The sequence below is a fragment of the Scardinius erythrophthalmus genome (assembly GCF_964197995.2).
Source record: "Scardinius erythrophthalmus genome assembly, chromosome: 19".
In the NCBI taxonomy this organism is placed as follows: domain Eukaryota; kingdom Metazoa; phylum Chordata; class Actinopteri; order Cypriniformes; family Leuciscidae; genus Scardinius; species Scardinius erythrophthalmus.
In genome coordinates, this window is record NC_138239.1 from 11,373,817 (window position 1) to 11,398,763 (window position 24,947).

Here is a 24,947-nt window from a genome sequence, read left to right on the forward strand (position 1 = left end):
AAATAAAGATTTTCAAGACGTGTTTATTACATATTTATTTTTTATTATTTTTATATTTTTTAAATCATTTTTTGTTAAAAATAGTAAATAAAAAATTAAACAGCGTGAATAATAATTTCATTAGTTATTAAGACAAAGTATTTTTTTTCTTCTGAACTACATAGTATTTCTTTCTCTTTAAACCAGATATAATATTAAAAACTCTAGATAAAATCAATGTTTAATCATACTCTTTTTATAGCAGCCAAAAAGAAAAAGTCATGTTTTATAATAAATAAATAAATATAGTGCAAAAAACAGACATACAAAAATAACAGGCAACAATTAAATACTGCTCAAAGAGAGAGAGTCAGCAATTGGAGGAGGGGTTCTAGTTGATTGACGCATGGCTGCACCAATTGAATCCTTCCCCCTCTCATCCTGTGTCTTCACCCTCTCCATCCCTCTAACGCCCTCCTCATCTCCCTCCCACTCATTGTTGAATGGTCAGGAGGTGTGTGAATGTGTTCGTCTTTGCTGAGGAGGGGCTGCGTGCGTGCTTGATTGTGTGTGAGTGTGTATTTGTGTGTGTGCACCTGTGTGTTAAACCAGCATTGTTCCTGATAGAGGGAAAGCTGTGCCGTGTTGTTTGGAAAATCCAAGGTCATTGGAGCCCGGTCACATGCGGCGTATGCGAGCGTGCGTGTATGATTGAGTGTCTGTGAGAGTGTGTGTGTGTGTGTGTGTGTCTCTCCCTCTTTCTCTCTCTCTGGCTATGTGACAGAGAAAGAGGCTTCAGGCAAAGAACAGAGAATTTCATCAGGTTTTCCATCAATGTACGGTAAGGGGCGATTGTGTGAGTGCATGATTATGTGTATATATGGTAATTCCCTCCCTGTGTTGAAGGAAAGATTCATGTGCATCAGAAGAGATTATGGCAATGACAGCAGAATGATGCTGAAGCAACAGATTGCATGCAGCAATGCAGCTCTGCTCTATTTATTGTGCATATTTCGTTTCATCTTTCATTTTCAGACTGCACCGGTTTAGGTTCATCCACACTTTGCACCAAATACTTAAACACGCACTACTAAAACACACTACTGCAATGTCCAGTTATTTACTTTAACTATACATTGACATGTATGTACACATATTGATTTATTTTATTTATATCTCCTGCTTTATTTGTATGATTTTGCCCGACCAGCATGCATGGTCGAGGATGTTTTGAGTGAGCTGCAGGCAGTCAGGCTGCGACTCTGATTTCTCACAGCGTGGATGTGCGACTGGCTGTAGCACTTCAAAACCAGATCAATTACATTTTTAACGGCCTGAGTATTTCACCCAGATTTCTCCACGCATGCCATCTCTCACATGTTTTGAGAGAATGTAGGATTAAATCAGTCATATATGATGATAGATAATGCTATTCAGATTTTACACTTAAGGAATTCAAAAGGAGTAAATCAGCAATGACAAATCATGTTTTTCCTACATACATCCTACACACATATATATAATTAAAATGACATTGGCATTGATGACATTGAGTATAAAAATAATTGATTTTTCGGTTATTCTTGTATGCTTCAATGCTTCAAAATCTGGCTTTTTGTACAAAGGAGTTCACATGGTCAGTGTTACAAATATACTTGTTTTTTTTTTATTTGTGCACTAGAATCATGATAATCCTAAATATACACCACCATTTAAAAGTTTGGGATCAGTAAGAAATGTTTTATTCAGCAAGGATGCATTAAATTGATCGAAAGTGACAACAAATATTTACAATGTACAAAAAATTATATTTCAAATACATTGTTATTTTTTACTTTCTATTCATTGATGAATCCTGAAAATATTGTATCACGGTTTCCACAATATTAAGCAGCACAACTATTTTCAACATTGATAATAAGAAATGCTCCTTAAGCACCAAATCAGCATATTAGAGTGATTTCTGAAGGATCATATTAGAAGACTGTTCAACTTTGCCATCACAAAAATAAATTACATTTTGAAATATATTAAATAGTTAATTAAGACAATAGTTATTTAAATGTAATAATATTTAATAATATTTTTACTCTGTTTTTGATCAAATGAATGCAGCCTTGCTGAGAATAAAATAAATGTATTTTAAAAACATTACAACTTAGGCTACTTACTCAACCTTTGAATGGTAGTGTATCTTTTTAAATGTATGCCATAATGTATTTATTTTTATTTACTTTTTCTGAATCCCCAAATGTTCTTTTGATTTATATGTTAAATGAGATGTTTTATTCTTAGTATATTCTCAGACTTTTGGACATCACTGTGTGTCATTTCTATTCACATTTTAGTAACAATTGCAAACTATTTTGGGGAATATGTAATGCTTTAATAGCAATAGTGAAACACATTCACTGTACCCTAAAGCTTTTACAAAAAGGCACATCATTATTCTCATACGATTTCTGGGTATGCAAATCATAGTTTTAGATGAACTAACTGCTCATGGAAGTAGAGATGGCAGTGACAAAGTTAAAGAAGTAAATCAATAGATTACATTCTCCTTCCTATCATGAAGTTCCCTTTCTGTAGTTCTGCTTTTTCACTGTGACACTGTCGTATGAGAGTGAGTGTCTGATATTGTGTCCTGTTTTGGGCAATCTGAAGGGATATGGCAACTGTGTTGGCTGATGTGCTAAATATAGCTGTCATTTTAAGAAGCTCTAACAATTCAGGGGAACTGTATTTAGAGTGAATGCGTCACTACAAGAGAGGCAGTGCCCTGCGTTTTGTGTTTCGGAAAGATTGATTTTCCATACTGTAGCTTCCACAACATGGAGTTTGATTCATTCGCATACATAGTGAGTTGCGTGTTATGTAATTGCTTTAGTAGCTCTTATCAAAGCCCTATTAAAGCTGGATGTCTTCTAGTATCCCTGCCAGCTCGGAGGATATCATATCAGCCATATAGTAGTACATCCGAGCATGACTAGTTCTTTATTGTGACCTAATCCTCTTTGTCACAGTGCCAGCGATAGCCTTTGTTTTGCAGCGTTTGCAAAGGGCAGATGTGCATGTAGGTTGTTCTCGGCAACAAAGTATGCACTTACTTCCCTAGAATTGATGCTACACTCTGATGTAAATTATTTGATAGTTGTTTGGGCTTTTTGAGCGTTACAGTTCATTTGTTAACATTGTCATTAAATGTACAGCATTATGATAAAGTGAGTTAAAATAATAAACCTAAAAGCAGATATTTTGGCCTCATGGGCTCAGTCAGTGTGACTATAGATTCTGTCAGGTGAATGATAGGTGAGTACACATACCCACATAAGAGACAGAATTATGAGGGTTGTAAACCAGAGGGAACTGTGGAGGTAATATTTACCACCCTGTCCGAGAAGCAGAATGCCAAAGTGCTTGCGTTTCATAAATATAGCTCATGCAGTGTAAAGCAGTTCCTGTAGCTCTTGTATGGAGCTTGGATTTATGAACTCAGTGTTTAGCCTATCTGCTATTTGGATGATTATGTTGGAGGGCTGCTCATCAAGTCCTTCGTTTTAGAAGCACAAATGCATGGTACAGATAATTTTTTATGCACTGAGATTTACCAGTTTATAAATTATTATTTAAATATATATTATTTATAATAATAAAAATTATTACTATTAAAACTATAATAAGATAAATTTAGAATAATATTTTTTTTACTCGACACCATTTTCAACTATAATCGTAAAACTTTTTATGCTTTTTGGATGGTCATTAACATGACAGCAGCATTTTGGGGGCCTGAAAACGCTAACTTTTGAAAACAGGTTTCAAAGTGCAAGTCTTTGAACTATACCGTTATCGTCTCGGTGTAAACCACAGTACAAAAACGGGAATTTGTGACAACAGTGCCATCATGCACATGCGTGTTACGTGTTCAGTCTATGGGCACATAGTTTTTCTTTACAAAGTGACATCTCCAACTACTGACCTGGCATACATAACACAGCGTTTTTAGATGTTTTTGCGGATCCATGTGAACGAGATTGTTTTGACAACATTGTCGTCAGTTTTAATTTATTTTAATCATTTGTTCTGGCTTTTAGTTCCAATTTTTTGAAACATGTCTTTATAATGTCACTATTTTCCATAGCCTATGCCTGTTTAAATTTTATTTTGCAAAAAATATTTATATACTTGTTTATTTGTAAGAATGAGCTATCAGTCAAAAACCATTAAACCTGTTGTTTTGAAAGTATTTTTCCTAACCAACTACTTAGGTCAATTAAAATGCACAGCAATCTGTATAGTTGTTTGTTTGTGTAATTTTTTAAGTGATTACACATTGCAGTCATTAATGACCCCTTTTTTGACAGCAGAAACACTCTGGGAGTGAGAGTGTGAGAGGATTCACTGCAGTCTTGAGTGTGTGGGTGGAAATATTCGTGTTGACTGTCAAGGTTTTTTTTTTTCTTTTTTCATTTCTGCTTGTGATGCTTTAGGCGTAGAGGTGTCACGCTGATGTGTCAAAACACTAGCAGGTGCACGGGCCAATGTGTGACTCACACTCCAGCTCTTCTCACATCTATACAAACACACCATAATTGCCAATCCCGATCTTGGTGAACGCAAGCTTGACAGCAGCTAGTCAGACAGCAGGCTTCAGTCAATATACCTACATTTTGTGTTGCGTTTTGTTTGATAGATTCTATATAAATTGCTCGTATCAGTCATACTGTGTGTGATATGATCCTTAAAGGGGTAGTTCCCCAAAAAATGAAAATTCTGTCATCATTTACTCACCCTCAAGTTGTTACAAACCTGTACAAGTTTCTTTCATCTGTTGAACACACACAAATGTTGGTAGCCAGACAGTTGACGGTAGCCATTGACTTCCATAGGATTTTTTTTTCCTACTATGGAAGTCAGTGGGGGCCAGAAACTGTCTGGTTACCAACATTCTTCAAAATGTCTTCTTTTGTGTTCAACAGATGAAAGAAACTTGTACAGGTTTGGAACAACTTGAGCGTCAGTAAATAATGACAAAATGTTCATTTTTGGGTAAACTATCCCTTTAATATTTGTTGACTAGAATGAATAGCCATTGTGTGGGTGGTTGGACGCTGCTGTCTGATCGCTCCACCTGCTCTGGTTTGTTTACTTTCCTCCATGATGAAGCTCTTTCACTATGGTAATGGTGTAAATAGACTCGTCCTTCCCAGGGGTCTTGCCAAGGTGCTGCCTCTGACTCATCCGCCCAGAAGGGGGTTTGTGTGTGTGTGTGTGTGTGTGTTTATTGAGAAAGCATGTTTGTGGAGTTTTAATTGGGTAGTTGACAAACAACATGGACATAAACTGATTTTATTCAACATCAAGATTTTTGGTTAAGTGTTATATGAATCTATAAGGAAAAGTTTGTATATTAGATGCTGTGACTAGTCAAATTGTTCACAATTTTAATCACCTTTTCATGCAGGTCGTTAAAATATTCCTGTGGTGAACAATGACATTTTAAAAGAACATGAATTCCATTTAGCCTCTCTCAATTAATATGATTCATTAAACTCATAGCAGACTATGTTACTTTGCTACAGTTTATAAGAAGGTTATGAACATTAACCTCAGTGTTGTTATTAACTAAAACTATTAAAAATCATTTTCAGTAACTGAAATAAAATAAAATATAATATTTGATGGAAAACTTCAACAAGAAATTGTTGCCATGGCAGCCTGAAATAAAGGTGAAGTACTAAACTTACTAAAACTAAACTGGAATGAAAATGTTATATATGTATATATATATATATATATATATATATATATATATATATATATATTAAAAATGACAAAAGCACATAACAAAATTACTAAATCTTAAACTAAAATTAAAACTGAAAATGAAAAAAAATAACACTAATTGAAAATATTAATAAATACTATAACAGTATATAAATAACACTAAAATAACACTGACTAATAAATAATCATGTTGTTCATTGTAATTTCATTATACCCAATGCGTATATCTAATTGTATCTTATTCAACTTTATTTAAAAAATAACATCTATGAAGATTAAATTATTTCCAACAAATCGACGACAATTAAAAGATCCTTTTTTACTATTTTCCCCCCTGTGATTTACAATGTGTGCCTTTATTGGTCTTCATAAGCCTTTTATAGGCTTTCAAGTGGCGGTGTAAAACCAAAACAATTCCAAATGATTTCTTTTCAAATCCATTTAACCAGCACACCAAGCTGCAGACGTTTCCTAAATACAGATTAATGCCTTTCGCTGAATCGACTGGCCTCACTTACTAGATTACACAGCACACAGGTCTAATTTATTTAATGTGTTGATGCAATAAATAAACCTCACATTGAGTATAATTACAAAGACTATTGATCAATACTACATGCTTAATTCACTTTGCCCCATGTGATTCAGGGGTTTGTGGATGCTGTGGGGCCCTGAGACCCCGCTATAAGCGGCTGGTGGATAACATCTTTCCAGAAGACCCTGAGGTAAGGTCAGATCAAATAAAAGCACTGAGTATGAAAAAGGGATGGTTCACTAGGCTTCTAGTGGTTATCAGTCATCAGTGATCAATGCAGTGGTGTAGACATAGGCTTTCAATGGTGACATTTATTAGTTTTAGAGCCACTGTGGCATGGCAGATCTGCTGCGTGATCACCCGATTGCAGTCAGTCGTCTTCACAGACACGCATGCTCTCAGTTTCAGGGATTTTAGACTGGGGTTTGGAAAATTTGATTTTGGAAACTTACGCAAATAATTTTAACATTAAGAAATATTGTAATTCTTTTTTTGGGGGGGGGGGGGTCATTTCTTGCAACGTGCATATGATCATAAATGATTTGTGTAAATGTCTTTTTCATCCTTCGCTTTCTCACTACTTGAATGCCTCTATGTTCTGTACAGTTTTGAAATTGTTTATTGGAAATGCGATATGCAAATACATTTGAATTGCACATTAATACAAAGTATAAATTAAACAGTTTTCCAGATTACAAATAAAAGCTAATTATTTAGCTCTGAATTATTATTTTAGAACCCCCTGGTATATTTGACCATGGTTAAAGAACAAAACTGAATCTGTCTCTCTTCTGAATGATGATACAAGATTCAGGATCTGTATTAGACTCAGAATAGAAGACAAATCATCTATGCAAAAAGTTTAAAAGTTTAAAGTGACATTTTATGGTCATTTTTCATCTTACGTTCTTCTGATAGTCTCTCTATCTGTCTACCCATCTTGTCTTGTCTTCTTCTTTAAAGGACGGTTTGGTGAAAGCTAACATGGAGAAGCTTACATTTTACGCCTTGTCTGCTCCAGAGAAACTAGACCGTATCGGTGCCTACCTGTCAGAAAGACTATCCAGAGATGTTGCCCGGCATAGATATGGGTAAAAACAAAAACTGGAAAAAATGTAGTGATTGTTTTGACTGTATAATTTATACCTGATTTGTCACTATATATTTGTCTGTGATCGCTGGTAGGGCAGTATCAAATTTGTGTGTGCCTCACAGGTATGTTTGTATTGCTATGGAGGCTTTGGACCAGCTGCTGATGGCCTGTCACTGTCAGAGTATAAACCTTTTTGTGGAGAGTTTCCTTACTATGGTGCGCAAACTGCTGGAGGCAGACAAACCCAACTTACAGATCCTGGGCACTAACTCAGTGAGTAAAATTTACTGCCTTTACTCTCTGGTGAAATCTACTTACGGACCTATTGATGTAGTTACAGGGTGAAAATGATCCCTGGATAAATCTACTTTGAGTCTGGTGTCTCTGCAGTGCGGCTGCTGCATCAAAACCACAGGTTCAGGTGTAGGGCTGGGCAAAAAAATGAGGTTGATTCAAAATCGATTCTCAAAGGCCACGAATCGATTTTTAGGGGTTCAAGCGCGTAGCAAATTATTGTTAATTTTCCCATGATGCAGTATTCTCCATCTAAAACTGATCGGGCAGACTGAACCGTAAATCGTAGACACTTGAAACTCTGAGAGCTGATAGTACTCACACCGCTTACAACATCACCAAAGGCGCGCCCGAACGGCCTGACGGGGATGCTACACCGGTCAAAAGTATGAAATGGCTCATAACTCCTAAACCGTTAGGAGATTTGGCCCGTCACCCTGGGAAAATTTTCGGGTATTTTGGGTTTTTCCAAAAACCTATTTTTGCGAACTAGTCCTAGGTTTTTGGCCCGACCGGAACCAAACCAGTGCAGCAAGATTATCTGGAGTCTGATTGTCAATAGTTATGGAAATTTCGGTTCACGGTCCTTAAGGGCCGCCAAAACGTTCGAAGTGGGAGGAGCCACATTTACAAAATTGGCTATAACTCGAGAACGGAACGAGAAATTTTCACCAAACTCAGCACACCTATGTAAGAGCTCATTCTGTGGTCGCATGAAAAAGGACGTGGCGACTGGCCACTTGGTGGCGCTATAACTGTTAAAAAGGTGTCAAAATTATGTATTTCTATGGCAAATCCCATGAAATGGCTGAAAGCAGCCTTCTTCCTGCCTGATTTGCATACAACCTCACAAAATGGGGCGTGCACATGCTTCACGTGATCCTAAAGAAGCTTGGAAACTTTTATGGACGTCGGGCCATTGGTGGCGCTTTAACTGTTATAAAGGTGAAAATATTATCTATGCAAAATTACATTTAAATGAGACCCGATTTTTTTTAAAGGCCTTTTTTAGGCCCTTTTTATATGGGGTTCAACCGCGTAGCTTCTTCTTTCTTAATTTGCAATAGACATCCCAATCCTTCATGTTCACAGTTCTGTTTGCTGTACCCTTTGCCACATCTCTCTCAAACATAATGTTTTTCAACTCATTAACAATCCATGGTGCCCTAACATTCTTCACTGTACATTTTTTCATAGGTGCATGTTTGTCCACTAAAGGGTAAAATAATCTTTCAAATGCTGACAATGCATTATCAGAATGAACTTCCTTATAAACATCAATCCAACATACATTATTTACGTCTGTATAAAATGATTCTTGACTGAATCTGTTATATGATCTTTCATAAATTGCTTTTGGTTTCCTAAGTTTTCTAAGTGTTTACATGCTTGCTAAATAAAACATAATATCTTGTTTTTTTTACGCATGTGCTTAAAGGCCTTAAACTGCTTAAACCCCTATTTTTTCCATATTATTTATTTATCTATCACCCAAAAGCCAGTATTGGTTTTCCTACACTGTTCATAGTCATGCAGCCTCCATGTTACAGCTAATGCTGAGATTTTGTTTGCTTTATCTTAAACGTAAAATAACCTTATCCTGTTTGATCAAGGCATGCGACTGTTCTGACTTGTCCAATTTTCAGCATCGGTTTTTCATCTTGCATCAAAATCTTGTCTATTCATTGTATGCATTTGAAATATAGAGTTGGGTTCTGTTTTAATGTACCAAAGTGTACCTAAAATAAATAGTTTAATATACAGGTTTGTGGCTCTTAATTTCTTTATTATTAATTAACCACTTGTAAACTTAAGTTCACTGTTCTTTTTTTTATAAATATAGGATTTGTACTAAATCTATATTCATTGAGTCGAATCGAAAATCGAATTAAGATTTGAAATTAAAATGTTAAAATGTCGTAAAATGTTTTTATTTTCATAGAGAAGATGATGTTATAGCTAGACCATGAAATATGGTTCTTCTCATAATGTATATGCCCACTCCAACTTATCTCATTTCATTTTACATGACAAGCATTCAAAACAAAAATGAATTTATCCTCTGTACAGTAACATGAAACCTCAACATCATCCCTGAGAGCTTTACACCCACCTAACTCACATGCTAATGGGAAGAGTTCTCAACTTCAAAACCGCTCACATCTGATGCTTCTGAAATATAAGGGCTTAAAGATTAAAAAGAGATTACTTTTTACAGAAAGAGGCCAGATGGGGCAGGGCTTAAGGCATGTGGCCCATAAATGTTGAAAGCAGTGCGCATGTTTACAGAATTTATGGGTTGTACAGAGTTTTCATCTCAGTCTGAAGGTTCTCTGTAGGCACTGTGTTGGTGTGGAACTCAATGTGGTCAGTTGCAGCACACTGGGTAACTCTTGCTATTCTCAAATCTTAAGATATCCTAATCAGAAATATCCTAATCTGTTGTACTGGAAAAAGTACGGATTAACATACCTTCAACTGGTTTTGCTTTAGGACTATTGACACAAATTGTCAAGACTTTGACAAAATGTCTTATATTACCATGAACTGCATAGACCCATTAATATACAAATATTCAATATCAAGCTTCAGCAATAGCAGGTGTTTGACTTCTAAATGTGTTTGGTTTCTAAATGACCTTTGAATTTGAACGTTTCACCGCACAACACACGTTATGGCACAAACCATGTATTCAGTGAAGTTTGTGTCTTTTTTCTTTGATCTTACATAGTTTAGTTCATAATTTGAGGATCAAGGCATGTCACAAAACATGTCCATGTTGGATGTGCCTGATTAGCTTCTATCCAGTGACATTTTTTTACACCAAAATATTGTAGAGTTTGATCTATTCATCTATTCATTAGTGATTGTTGAATATAATTTTAATATCTGGATTTCACAGCATCAGAAACAGTCTCTAACTGTGTATTTACCAAAAAACCTTCAGTCACACTTGGGTGTATGTTAGGTGGATACTGTAACTACTATATTCTTAACTATTTGATGCAGTATATGTATTATGTACATACATGTTGGTGCAATATAATTGCATTTAAAGGGGTCATTTAACAGAAAATCTAAATGTCCTTGATATTTACACACACACTGTGGAGGAGGGCATGGATTTGTGCGATTAGAGCCCCCAGGACTCTAACCTTCAGAAACATAATATAAAGATCTGAGAATGCATTCCATGACCCCTTTAAAGTACTATTTAATTAACACCTGTAATTACTTTTAACTTTACCCCAACCTTAACCGTATCTGTAACAAAATTCTAACCCCTATCATCCTAATTATCCTTAAAAACCTAACCGTAACTCAAACTTGTTAGCAGTAAATGCAAAAAAATTCTGGAACAACATGTAGTTACACAATAAATCCATAGTATTGTAGGCATTTAATGTTAGTACATAGTAGATAAGGGCACCTATTATAAAGTGTAACCAAACTTTCTATATTTTTCTGCTCTTTCTCTTTTAAGTTTGTGAAGTTTGCAAACATAGAGGAGGATACACCGTCATACCATCGTAGCTACGATTTCTTTGTCTCACGCTTCAGTGAGATGTGCCATTCCAGTTACGAGGATCCAGATATTCGCACAAAGTGAGCATGTCTTTCCAGCATTTCAATAGAGGAAGATTTTTACACCCAAAAATATGCATTTTCAAAATCTGGTTTCTTCTTGTTTTTGTTGGTTAAGCCTCTGATGCATGATGTCCCTTAACATGGACAGATATTTAAAGGTACACTGTGTAACTTTTGTCCCTCTAGCCGTTAAAAACTAAACTACATACCTTTTATGTTAAAACTGTGTAATCTAAAATGGATGGAAATTGTATATGCATTTCAAATACATAAAAGAAATTACTTATTCAAAAATGATAGAAGTAGCCTAAATGTAAAATGTGTGACTTTCATTTCTTAGACTATTTGAAATTAAATAATAATGTTATAATAAATAACATATAAAATAAATAATAAAAATAATTGATAATTTTATGAATTATACAAATTTATTATTAAATTGCAATTAATTAAACAATATTATCCACAATTATATGACTTAGTGTGAACTTCAAAGCTTTGTATATAAAAAGGAAATTCACATGTGTGTACTCATGCCTGCATGAGTGTGTGGGTGAGACTGTGCCTCATTGAGTGGAACAAGATTAGAAATAATATATTCTTCTTTTGAAGTAAAAGGAAACTATTTTTTTCCTTTGATTTAATAATTCATGCACCAGGGGCTGAATTGCATAATTCAGTGCACTTAAAATATCCATATACTGTATATAAATCCACATGTCTCATAAGCGTGACTAACTAATGTCAGTTTGGGTTGTGTGTGTGTGTGTGTATCTCTGTGTAAGGATTCGTATGGCGGGGATCAGGGGTCTTCAGGGGGTGGTGAGGAAGACTGTCAATGACGAGCTGCAGGCAAATATTTGGGACCCTCAGCACATGGACAAAATCGTGCCGTCTCTCTTGTTCAACCTCCAACAGGAAGAAGCCGCAGAGAGGTGCCTCGCTTACACAATCACACATGAAGAGAAACGGACACTTTTAGTCTAATGGAAGTGTGAATTTTCCTTCCGAGAAACAATGTCTTGCTAAAAACTATTAGCCAGTCTGTGTGATTAAGCTAATGACCTTCTAATCGAATGCTATTGAAAAGTGTGTGATATAACAGCAGACTGCCTACAATTGAGGTGTCAGGCTTTTAAATGCAGTAAGAAAGTAATTCATTCTAGAAGCTGCTGTACTGTAAGCCTTATAAGCCCAAAGCCCGAGGGTCATATGCAGACCATGAGCAATGAATTGAACTGTGTGATGAACTTAGAACCATAAAACCTGTTCATATCTTCACCTCTGGGGAAATCACTGACCACCACTAATGGTATTGCCAACAACAATTGCCTATTAATTCAGCCCTGGTTAATGTGCGTTTTCTGTTTCTGATTCCAATCGATAGGTCTCCTTCCCCAGGGGCAGAGAAGGAGAAGGAAAGTCCAGTGGAACTGACCGAGAGATGCTTTCGAGAGCTGTTGGGACGAGCCGCCTACGACAACATCAAGAATGCTGTGAAGCCTGTGCTCATGTGAGTGTTTATGCACCTGTACCTTATCAAACACAAGAGGGCAGCAAGGAACACATCGGTTTTCATTTTTTAGTTCATTTTATACAAATACTTTAGCATATGTGTGAGGCATGAATATTTTGACAATATTAATTAACGATTGTTGATTTTAAATTTTATTTTGAATATTAATTTTGAATAAATAAAGGACATACTCCTATATGTGGCAATATATGGCATAAAATGAAACTTATAAATTAATGATTTAGATGACATTAATGATCTACTGGACTACTAGTACATATGCACATACACTACCATTCAAATGTTTGGGGTCAGTAAGATTTTATTTATTTATTCATTCTTTTTTGTTGTTGAAAGAAATGAATACTTTTATGCATTAAGAATGCATTAAATTGATCAAAAGTGATGGTAACTAAAGACATTTATAATGTTACAAAAGATTTAAATTTCAAATAAGTGCTGGTCTTTTAAACTTTTCTATTCATCAAAGGATCGTGTGACATTGAAAACTAGAGAAATGGCTGCTGAAAATTCAGCATTGCCGTCACTGGAATAAATTACATTTTATAATACTTTCATTTAGAAAACATTTATTTTAAATTGTATCGCAAACTTTTGAACAGTAGTGTAAATGGAATGGACATGAATGCTTGAATGAATTATTAATAATTAAACAAATTTTATAGAAAATGAACTGATTTTTTATTTTGTTAGTCGAGGTTTCCATTTATCCATTTAAATTAATTTATGTCGTCCTAGAATGTTTTTTTTTTTATTATTATTATTATTCAATAATGACACAAATACAAAGCAGTACAGAAATATGACATAACGTATCTGTTACGCCGGTGTATTTTATGACCTAGTATATGTGCTTTTTCCTGCTCTAGTTCTGTTTGCTGAAGCTAATCATTTACTTTTGTATTTTCAGGCACCTTGATAATCATTCACTCTGGGAGGGCAAAACATTCGCAGTGCGCTGTTTCAAAATCATTATGTACTCCATTCAGGTAGATACAAACAGCTTTGCTGAAATTTGGTCGTAAAAGTATGTATGCACAATACAATACAAGACTTATTTTTGTGGAGCATGGCCCTTTGATACTAAATAATTATGGGGTGTTTGGGGACATATTTTATACATTACAATGGGGTTCAAAAGTCTCATACCAGTAGCTAAAATATTACTATTTTTGCAATTGGAGTTAAAAATTACATTGATGTATTAACATTACGTATTGACTTTACATCATAACATTTCTCCCTGTTTTTAGTGTTATAAATCTGTTTACATTTATTTACAGGTTTAAATACATTTTTGAATGGCCTCAGAGTTTTGGACCACAGTGTATTTTGAATCTAACTGAACACTATCATTCAGTGTGACTCTAAAGCTTGAAAATATGATTTGATATTTCCATGTTCATCTGTTTTACTGTTATATTAACTATGTCTCCTGTTTCTTTGACAGACCCAACATTCACATCTGGTGATTCAGCAGCTATTGGGCCACTTGGATGCCAACAGTAAGAATTCAGCCAGAGTGCGTGCTGGGATAGTGGAGGTGATCTCAGAAGCAGCGGTCATAGAAGCCAGTGGCTCCATAGGTACCAGGCTGTCTTTAGACCACAAGAGGGAGCACTAAACCCACCTCATTAGACAAAATAAGCACTTTATATGATTTTGTTTCTGATGATATTATTCTTTCATTACTTATTTACTTCTTTATGTAAAAGTGATATGCATGCTGATTATTTCAAATGCGTCAATGTTTATATGTTTGACAAATAATTTGATTTTATACTGTAGAAATCATACACATCTGCATTGTTCCTTTTAATTTAGTTTCGGCTGTGTGCCGTACCTCTCCACAGGGCCCACAGTACTGGAGGTGTTTAATACTCTACTGAAGCAGCTCAGGCTCAGTGTGGACTACGAACTCACTGGATCCTATGACTCTTTTGCAAACATGGGCTCCAAGGTCATTACAGTACATGAGGAGAGACAACTCCAAGAATCTGTCATTAAAACTATTGGTGGGTGAACAATGAATGTTTGTGAGTAAATCTGGCAGTCATGGCGTTCAGCGGTCAAATATTTTGGTAAAATGAACGTGGCTAAACACTATAATTGACTGTTGTCAAACTGATTTCCTACATAGCTGATCTCAGTTTCATATCACTCCACATTTTCTTTCGTCTCAAATAGCATTTCTATCTCAATATTTTTAGATAAAAATTTTTTTTTGATAATTGATTAATTGGTAATTGATTTTTTTTCTAAATAGAAAAAAAACTTTAACTGTCACTCCATCAAACATAGATAGATAGATAGATAGACAGACAGACAGACAGACAGACAGACAGATAATTAGATAGATAGATAGATAGATAGATAGATAGATAGATAGATAGATAGATAGATAGATAGATAGATAGATAGATAGATAGATAGATAGATAGATGATGATGATGATGGATGGATCAGACAGACAGACAAAAATAGATAGATAGACAGACAGACAGATAATTAGATGGATGGATGGATAGATCAAACATAATTAGATAGATGGATGGATGTATGTATGTATAGATCAGACAGATAATTAGATAGATAGATGATGATGGATGGATCAGACAGACGAAAACAGATAGATAGATAGATGATGATGATGATGATGATGATGATGGATGGATCAGACAGACAGACAAAAATAGATAGATAGACAGACAGACAGATAATTAGATGGATGGATGGATGGATAGATCAAACATAATTAGATGGATGGATGGATGGATGGATGTATAGATCAGATATAGACAGATAATTAGATAGATAGATAGATGATGGATGGATCAGACAGACAAAAACAGATAGATAGATAGATAGATAGATAGATAGACAGACAGACAGATAGATAGATAGATAGATAGATAGATAGATAGATAGATAGATAGATAGATAGATAGATAGATAGATAGATAGATAGATAGATAGATAGATAGATAGATATTTCATGCCTGTTTATTTATTTATTCGCTAAGTAGCTGTGTAACGAGTGGGTTAATGTACAGTCACCTAGTCATTATCACAAAATAGAGCCTATCGGGACTCCCATGAGTGGTCTTGTACCACCCTGAAGGGATTTATTTAACCAGCTGACTGTGCACAATCTCTCACTTAACTTGATTTTTTTACAGGCTCTTTTGCAAACACGCTGCCCACCTACCAGCGCTCGGAAGTCATGCTGTTCATCATTGGTAAAATTCCTGTGCCTGGCATGTATCCGTCTCTGGGGTCGGCCAACACCGGGTGAGACAGGGTTACAACCTAGACTTGATATATTAGACACGTTTATAATGTATTTCTGCTGGCCAGAGATGAAATGCAAATTAGCTGAGGATTAACACAGATAAACGCCAGCATAGCAAGAATATGTGTTTTGTCTGTTTCTGGTTTCAGGGTTGAGGGCAGTAGGATGATCCAGATTATGTTGCTAAAGTCTCTGCTGCAGGTGAGCTGGTTTGTGTCAGTCATAATCACACGCTGTGCCTTGCGGAGGGCCATTTACTCTCCCTGCTGTTTCATGATATCCACAGTTGCTGATGCAGTCCAAAAGTTTAATGGTCTCATGTGCCTTTTAAACGTCGGCCTCTCTCTTTCTCCTTCAGGTAACAGCAGGATTCCAGTCTACGAACATTTTGACAGCACTTCCCACCTCATTCCTGGACCCTCTCTTGTCCTTTACTCTGATGGAGGACGCAGAGATCCGTCTACTTGTTCTCGACATCCTCGTCAGCATCATTGATCGTCATGACAACCGGCACAAATTCACCCCTGTCAGGTTCGGGCACGCTGACCAACTCAAGACTCTAGGAATCTACAATGTACCTCTAAAAAAATGACCAAACTACCATGCTTTGAAATATCATGTCATGCCATGACTCAAAACATTTTACTGTTGTAGTGTTGTCGTTCTCTAAAAAAGTACTAAGTAATAAAACCATATGTTACAGTATGAAGCACATTTTAAGGTTACCTGAGAAAACATTTACATTCTACTCTGTATTTTGATATATGGAGTAAAGTTAAATGTACTGTAGTGATACATTGTAATACCATGGTAGTTTTGGTCATTTTTGTTAGTGAATTGCTCTTATATGTAGTTTTAGCCTATATTTCTGCCATGACAACTCTTGGAGAGATCAGCATGGTAATGGATATGACCATGTTAATGTATTTGGTCTTGGCGGAATAGGTCTGCTACGCTGCCACCAATACATTCACAGACATTGCTGTGAGCATGTAAGACATGCTGCTGCTGCTGGGGAAGGTGCAGGGTTTCTGAAATGACAATGCGATCGCTACTAAATTAAGTTAGGACCTATCGGCCTGCACCATCTAGAGTTTCATGCCAGAAATTGGTATTTAGTGGGGAACATTTTTTATATAATATAATTGCAATTATATATTATTGAATTTTTCAAATATTTTTGTGTTGTTTTCTACAGAATTATATCAGATATCTCAGTACTAAAGCTGAAAGTAGACAAATGCTCAAGGCAGGATAACCTGTTCATGAAGAAGCACAGCCACAGGCTGTACCGCCACATTTACCTGGCCTGCAAAGAGGAAAGCAGCGTCCAGCGACACTTTGAGTCTCTTCATATGCTGCTGGGGTTGATCTGTGTGGAACTGGCCAATGAGGAGGTGGTGGTGGACCTGATCCGACTGGCTTTGGCCTTACAGGTATTTCTGTCACATATGTACATGACTGTGGACACACCAGTGGCATAATAATATATGCTAGTAAATATAAATGTTAAAAGCTAACACAAGTCGACTTCTCTTTACAATATGTTCAAGTAATGTATAGTATTTAAGTGTGTGTCTTACAGACAAGTCATTAAAATGTCTATCAACCTGCGGTATAACAACAATAGTACTCAGCTTTTTTTTTCCTTTTCCACTGATGCATCCTCTTCTTCAGGACCTGGCCTCGACTGAAGAGGCTCTTCCTGTATATACCCGCTGTGCCATCCACGCCCTGTCAGCTGCCTACCTGAACCTCATCAGCCAGCTGACCACTGTGCCCACCTTCTGCCAACACGTCCATGAGGTGATCTGTCTGTCTGTCTGTCTGTCTATTTATCTATCTATCTTGTCTGTCTATCTCGTCTGTCTTTCTCATCCATCCATCTACCCATCTGTCTGTTTTATACAGTGACAGTTCAAGTTTTTTTCCCTGCAGGTGATTGAGTCAAGAAAGAAAATTGTCCCTTTCCTGCTTCCAGAGGATGTTCTTGTTGAGAGCTTTAAGTAAGCAACACCTTGCAGTCTTCAAACCACTGTAGAGACTGTTCAGACTAACATAATGTTCTTTTCACCATTATGAGAGACACAACTTTTCTGCCATGGTCCACACTGACAGACCGACAGAAATGTGTAGTTCTGTCTCATTTCTTATGAACATCTGTGCTGGGTCGGGAACGTACTGTACAGTTTTTTTCATTCTTTCAGTTATGGTTAAATAATCCCAGTGCTCCTTCACTCGATGATCATCATGGGTCTGGTTCAGAAAGCTGAAGAATAGCTTTAGCCTCTTTCTCTTTCAGGATCCCAGAGAAGCTGGAGACGGTGGAAGGAGAGGTGCTGTTTTTGCAGGCTAAGATAGCAGAGATGCTGGGCGGCAGTGGATACAACACAGAGAGACTGGCAACACCATACATCCCACAGATCACAGGTCTGACCCTTTACCTGACATTTAAATACACTGAAACTGCATGTCCGATCGTATTTTTGTCTTTTTTGGGCGGCATTTCACAGTTTAATATTATATTACAGCTGAGATTTTAATTTTTTTCTCTTGTATTCTTCATAGTATATATAAAAAATATATTGTTTTTGCAACTCAGATGAAGACAGACTGTCCAAGAGAAAGAGCATTGGAGACACTGTCTCTCTGCAGTTAGAGATGGATTCTAGAAACAGTCCAGAGAAAGAACAGGTAACATCTTCATTACACTAGTGTGTGCGTGTGAGTGCGTGCTTGTGTGTGTGTGTGTGTGTGTGTGTGTGTGTGTGTGTGTGTGGCCACCTTGTAGTATTGGATCTACTATCAGCTATATTTTTATTCATCTATGATCTGTATCCTTACAGAGATCCACAGCAGAACAAATAACATTTGAAACTCTTAAACAAGCCATTGGTAAGTCTTGCATGATTTGAGAGTTTACTTGCATTGACATTGTATGTACACTACCGTTCAAAAGTTTGGGTTGGGTACCTTTTGTGTTTTTTTTAAAGTAATGATTATTCAGCAAGGATACATTAAATTGATCAAAAGTGACATTAATACAAAAAATATTTTGAGCTATATATTTATCACAGAATGCTGAAAAAAGTATCACTGTTTCAAAATTGATAATTAGAAATGTTTCTTGAGCACCACATCAGCATATTATAATGATTTCTGAAGGATTATGTGACACTGAAGACTGTAGTCATGTATTAATGATGCTGAAAATTCAGCTTTGCCATTACATTAATAGATTAAATTTTAAAATATTGTTCATGTATTTTAAATTGTAAAATAAAAATTCACAATATTACTGTTTTTACTGTATTTTTGATCAAATAAATGCAGCCGAGGTGAACATAAGACTTCTTTCAAAAACATAAAATCTTACGACCTTAAACTTTTTAACGTTCATTTTTATGCTTATGTCTTTAAGTGTTGTTATAGAAATGCTGCAGAACTGTCTCTCTGATTAAAGGGATAGTTCACCCAAAAAATACAATTTCTTTAATAAATTATACTCACCCACATGTCGTTCCAAACCCGTAAGCAATTTGTTCATCTTCAGTGGTACTACCAATGAAAGTGGTAGTTGCATAGGCTGTCAATGGAGGGACAGGAAGCTCTCAGAATTCATTAAAAAGATCTTCATTTGTGTTCCGAAGATGAACAAATGTCTAACGTGTTTAGAACGACCTGAGAGTATTTAATAAAAGAATTTAGAATTTTTGGGTGAAATAACCCTTTACTGATTTCTATAAAATCTGATTTGAAATTACCCGTCTAGAGAAGACACAATACAAAAACTTGTTATTTGTAGTTATATCGTTAAATTTAACTAAACTTTTAAAGGGTTAAAAGGACATTTTGTAGGCTGGTCTGTGGCAGTAAGCACAGAATCACCCGTGAGTGTGTGCGTGTGTGTTCAGTAGACAGTGTGAATGTAGAGGAGCTGGAGAGAGAGCGCAGAAGGCAGGTGGTGGAGAGGTTTCAGAACGCTCCATTTGAGGAGATAGCAGCCCACTGCGGGGCCAGGGTGAGTCTAATGCAGCAAGCCTGTATACAAACACTCTCTAGCTCTAATTTTAGCATCAAAAAGCACAAACACAGCTCTTCTGTTCAGTGCCTACATCTGTTCGTTTCTTTTTATATTGTGGATGAACTCTCAACCTGTACTGTTTTTTTATCTTTGTAGGCTTCCCTACTGCAGAATAAACTCAACCAAATCTTCGAAATCACAATCAGGTACATGATCTTCTGTAACAGTTTATAAATTAGCTTTTCTAAACATTCAATTGTGCATAAAGGATGATATATATACTATGTAATATCATATATAATTAAAGCTGCAAGCAGCATTTATCGGGGTTCAAGCTATTAAGGCCTTTAAGGGTTTTTAAGCACAAAAGTTATCAAGTTTTATTTAGCAAGCATCTAACCACTGACATAATAGATGGAAAACACCATTTACAGTCAATACAGGCAATTTACCATAGGAAATATATGGTTTTAAAGCTTTTTAACAGTTATAGCGCCACCTATGACTCCATAAATCCCGATGCGTTTTACGAATCCTTACAATTACAATAGGGTTTCAGCATTTCATGCTTGAACCCCTAATAAGAATGGAAGCTTTTTGCCATTTATAGCGCCACCTTTGGTCTGATCTGCATGAAACTCAGCATGCTTCTTCACCATGTTATGACACATATGTTCATCAATTTTGGTGAAGTTTTCATTTGGGATTTATAGGCTTTTTAGTGTATTTTGCCACGCCCCTTTTCTAAATTACCCTGTTACAGCCACCCAAATGCAAAAGTTCAACTTTTTTTTGAGAATTATTGATCTAGAGAGTCCAGAGAATTGTCCTAGACTGGTCTGGTTTCGATCGGGCAAAAAAACAGGGACAAGTTCGCAAAAGTAGGTTTTGGACAAAATGTGACATAGCAGAAAATTTTTCCTGCCTAAATCGAATTTGGAGATTTGTCCGCCTTGAGCCAGGGATCACAGTGGAGTAAGCGGCCATGTTGACAAACGGCCGAAGAGTTATGAGCGATTTTGTACTTTTGGTTGCTGTAGCGCCACCTATGGGCCATTCGGGGTCATACTCTAATAGGTTGTCCCCAAATTGAGGCCTACCATCTGGCCAGGTTTCAGGTCTCTAGGCCTTAGGGTTTGGCCTGCACGATGCGTTTTACGAATCCTTACAATTACAATAGGGTTTTAGCATTTCATGCTTGAACCCCTAAAAATACATACAGTATGAATCGACTACAATGGAAAGAGGCTGTATCATGTGTTATTGACATTTGTTTCCTCTTTCTCTCTCTCTCTTGGTTGGATAGGCCTCCGCCTAGTCCGTCTGGCTCTGTCGGGAACGGTCACGGCCGGACCCGCTCCATACCAGTGTATGAAATGAACTTTCCAGACCTCTGTGTATACTGAGATACCCTGGAGTCCCAGTCACCTCATACAGCTGTTTTCATCCATCTATTATCACTCCTTCTCAATGTCCAGGTGTAACTGTCTTCTAAACCATGTCCTCTAGTGCAGTGGTTCTCAACTGGTTTGGCCATGGCACCCACATTTTCCCATGGTCATTAACCCACGACCCGATTATTTTTATTTTTTTTTAATTTGACCTAATTCCTAAAAAAGTATATACAAAAAAGTGTGTGTGTATATAATTAGCCCATAAAAATTATTATAAATCATCAAAAATGGTCAACACACACATAAGTGCCATCCCACTTTACACACATAAATTGTAAGAATATCACTAATACTGATGAATAAACAGTAAAAGGTAAGACTATTAAATAAAAGTAAGCTAGTAAGAGCCGCCACAAATAAAATATACAAAATAACACAAAGTGTTATAATAGAACAGCATGCAAATCTTTCCCAACTTACACACAAAGTACCTGTTACATAATTTATTGGTACTTTTTTCATGACTTACTAATTGACAACATAACTACGACATTGCATGCTTATAATTTCTTTGATAAGTTATAAACAGCACGTGCCGCCGCATTTGCGTGCTACAAGCATAGTATAACGTCTGACAGGACAGGAAAGTTTGTTTTTCTGAGGTGAGACTTTTTATTTCGTAACAAGTTATGAATAATGACACTGACAACATCTCATCTGACCGCAGATACTGAATCAGGACAACATGTTTTTCTGCATCTGACAGAAGTGTCAACAGCTTTCACGCACGTCTTTCAAAATAAAAGTCTTGCATCAGAAAAACATAGAATTACGTTTGTTGTTGTTTCTTTGACTGCACACTCCGCAACCCACTCAAAACGGTCTTGCGACCCACCAGTTGAGAAACACTAGTCTAGTTTATTATTGGACTTTAGATAAGGATTATGGCTGTACTTTATCCTGAGGTCTATTTATGCCAACAAAGACAAACAAACCAAGAGAATATACCATGTGTTGGTTAAATATGCACTTAAACACTTAGTCTAGATAAAAAGGGCAGAATTTATTGACAAATGATCGTAGCTTGTCTGCGTAGAGAGTCTGTTGTTCAGTCTGTTGTTCAGAGCAAGTGATTGGTTTTCTTGTACTACTAAAAAGTGAAGCTGCCTTAAATTTTGTATCTTAAGTTAAGAACATTTGTTTAAGAATGTCCTAATGTTTCCAAAACCTTTTTCAATGTGTGGGTGCAAACAGTTTAGCTAAATACAAGCTTTGTTTGCATGTTTAAACGTCTCTACATGCTGCAATAACAGTTGTATTTAAAGCAATAATTATTGAATTTAAAAATTAAAACTATTGGATAGAAGCTGAAGAAAAAATATAGCAAATAGTAAGTTTCCAGTTCAACTGAATGCAGGTTTCCAATTAGAAGTGATGGATAAAGGGATAAAAATGAAAATTCTCTCATCATTTACTCACCCACATGCCACCCCATATGCATGATTTTCTTTATTCTGTGGCACACAAATGGAGATTTTTTAGAAAAGTCCATATAATGCAATAAACATCTGGGACGGCATGAGGGTGAGTAAATGATGAGAAAATTATAATTTTTTGGTGGTGTATACCTTTAATGACACTGTGTAAGAAAATGAATGTTCACATAGTAAAGTCAGTCCCGTATCATCATTTATTACTATAATCGCTGCAGTTTCCTACATCTGTACCTCACTAACAGGTGAAGGGTACGAGTTTTCATTTGTTTGATTGTATAAATATTTTTTTTCTGAACCAGAGTGAAGTGATAACGCTTCTTAGGGCACACGGTCACACATTAGTAAAACTGGCAAAATTTCGAGGACAAAATCACATTAACAAAATTTCACTGGCAAAAACGTACTGCTCACACAGAAGTCGCTTTCAAACCAAGCGTAGCCAATTCATGTGGCCAACTTGAATGACTGGATTTCGCAGAGCAACGGTAAATGTTATCACAGGTCATTGTCTAACTCAGAGGTCACTTCCAAACAAGCAGCTTTATGTTGGTAAATGCAACGTATTTGCGTTTAAAAGTTAAGCCCCAGGTTTCACAGACAAGGCCTAGTCCCAGACTATAATGCAATAGGACACATGACGCAAACATACGGATTACACAACTAATTCAAGTTTGTTGAACATTTAACACACGAATTCACCGGGTTTACCAATATAAAGCCGTTTGGTTTGGAAGTGACCACTGAGTAAGCGGCACTTCATACATCACTACTTTGCTCGCAAAATTTGCCGAAGTTTCGCTAACGTGACCACACTTTTAATGCAAATTTCCCAAATGGATCTAAAGGGATTAGTTATCTCCCTTTTTTGCCATGATATGCGTTTCATTTGTCGCTTGTACAGTGTTTCCTTTCTTTTTGCAAAAATGAATTAATAATTTCAGGTTTATGTGTAACGGAGGCCAGCTAGTAAGAGCAGTGAGAGTAAAACTCACTCCCCTGGCCTCAAGAGGCGCACTAGCGACTGCCGCTGGAGGCTGCGGTCTTTTGCATCCTTGTTAACGCGCCCACTTTCCCATGCAGGTGACGCTGGTTCGAATCCCGCTCACAGCGGTGCGTTTAGTACCAGTTACACTGGTGCCGTGACCCGGATGGGACTGAGGTTTAGGGGTAGAGTGTAAGCGAGGCTAGCTATTAAGTGCTGTGCGAGTAAACCTCACTCCCCTGGCCTAAAGAGGCGCACTAGCGAATTACGCTAGAGGCTGCGGTATTTAGTAGAACCGGAGGGGTTACGTATGTCAAGATTTTGTTCTCCCAGATTTAATCGCAGCACTTTAAAAGCTCACTGTGTAAATGTGGTGTATGCCGAATATACTTCATGTTGTGCGAAATTTCTTGTCTAAAATTTTATGGTGTTATGTGAAGTCATGTCATATTGTTCCGGTTCCACATATAAATTTTACCATGTTTTCTTGTTGTAAAATTAGTTTTTTTAATTCTTGAAGTCATTTGTTTATTGTTTTGGTAATGCCTGGAATTTATTTACCAGCATAAAAACAACAAGTGGGTTTTATCTTCTGTCAATATGGCTATGATGTTCAACTGATGGAATGTTTTAGACTGCTTACATGTGAGGTGATTTTGCATGTATGAAATCAAATATCAAAGTTTAGTCTTTCCTTGTCAGCTGCTGCATGCACTGGGTGTTTTGTCTGTGCTTTTACCTTTTTTCCATTAAAAATTTTTAATCAGTGAGATCATTACAACACTGTGGATCGTAATTAGTCAACCTGTGTTTAGATCACTGCAAACGGATATGACTTCAGAACTGTGTTCTGTGAATGTTTGCCTACATGAAATCATTAAGTGATGTACATATGTGGTGTGAATAATAAGAAAATATCAATTAAAGACTAATTTTATGAATTCAA

At 36.4% G+C, this 24,947-nt stretch overlaps 1 protein-coding gene across 2 annotated transcripts; it reads left to right on the forward strand.

Moving 5' to 3' along the window:
* The first annotated feature begins 529 nt into the window (after positions 1-529).
* On the forward strand, positions 530-24,945 carry efr3ba (EFR3 homolog Ba). 2 transcript variants are annotated; one of them, XM_081394019.1, is made up of 22 exons: positions 530-820; positions 6,415-6,491; positions 7,265-7,392; positions 7,517-7,667; positions 11,173-11,294; positions 12,062-12,211; positions 12,664-12,789; positions 13,724-13,802; positions 14,264-14,399; positions 14,667-14,828; positions 15,993-16,104; positions 16,255-16,306; positions 16,464-16,636; positions 17,304-17,541; positions 17,783-17,911; positions 18,044-18,111; positions 18,408-18,535; positions 18,708-18,799; positions 18,952-19,000; positions 20,020-20,126; positions 20,286-20,335; positions 21,436-22,340. In XM_081394019.1, exons 1-22 carry the CDS (start codon positions 814-816, stop codon positions 21,533-21,535), a joined length of 2,436 nt encoding a protein of 811 aa, XP_081250145.1. In that variant the 5' UTR covers positions 530-813; the 3' UTR covers positions 21,536-22,340. The 2 variants fall into 2 exon arrangements, with proteins under 2 accessions (XP_081250145.1, XP_081250146.1); XM_081394020.1 differs by having other exon boundaries at positions 542-820; positions 20,023-20,126; positions 21,436-24,945.
* Positions 24,946-24,947: the final 2 nt, after the last annotated feature.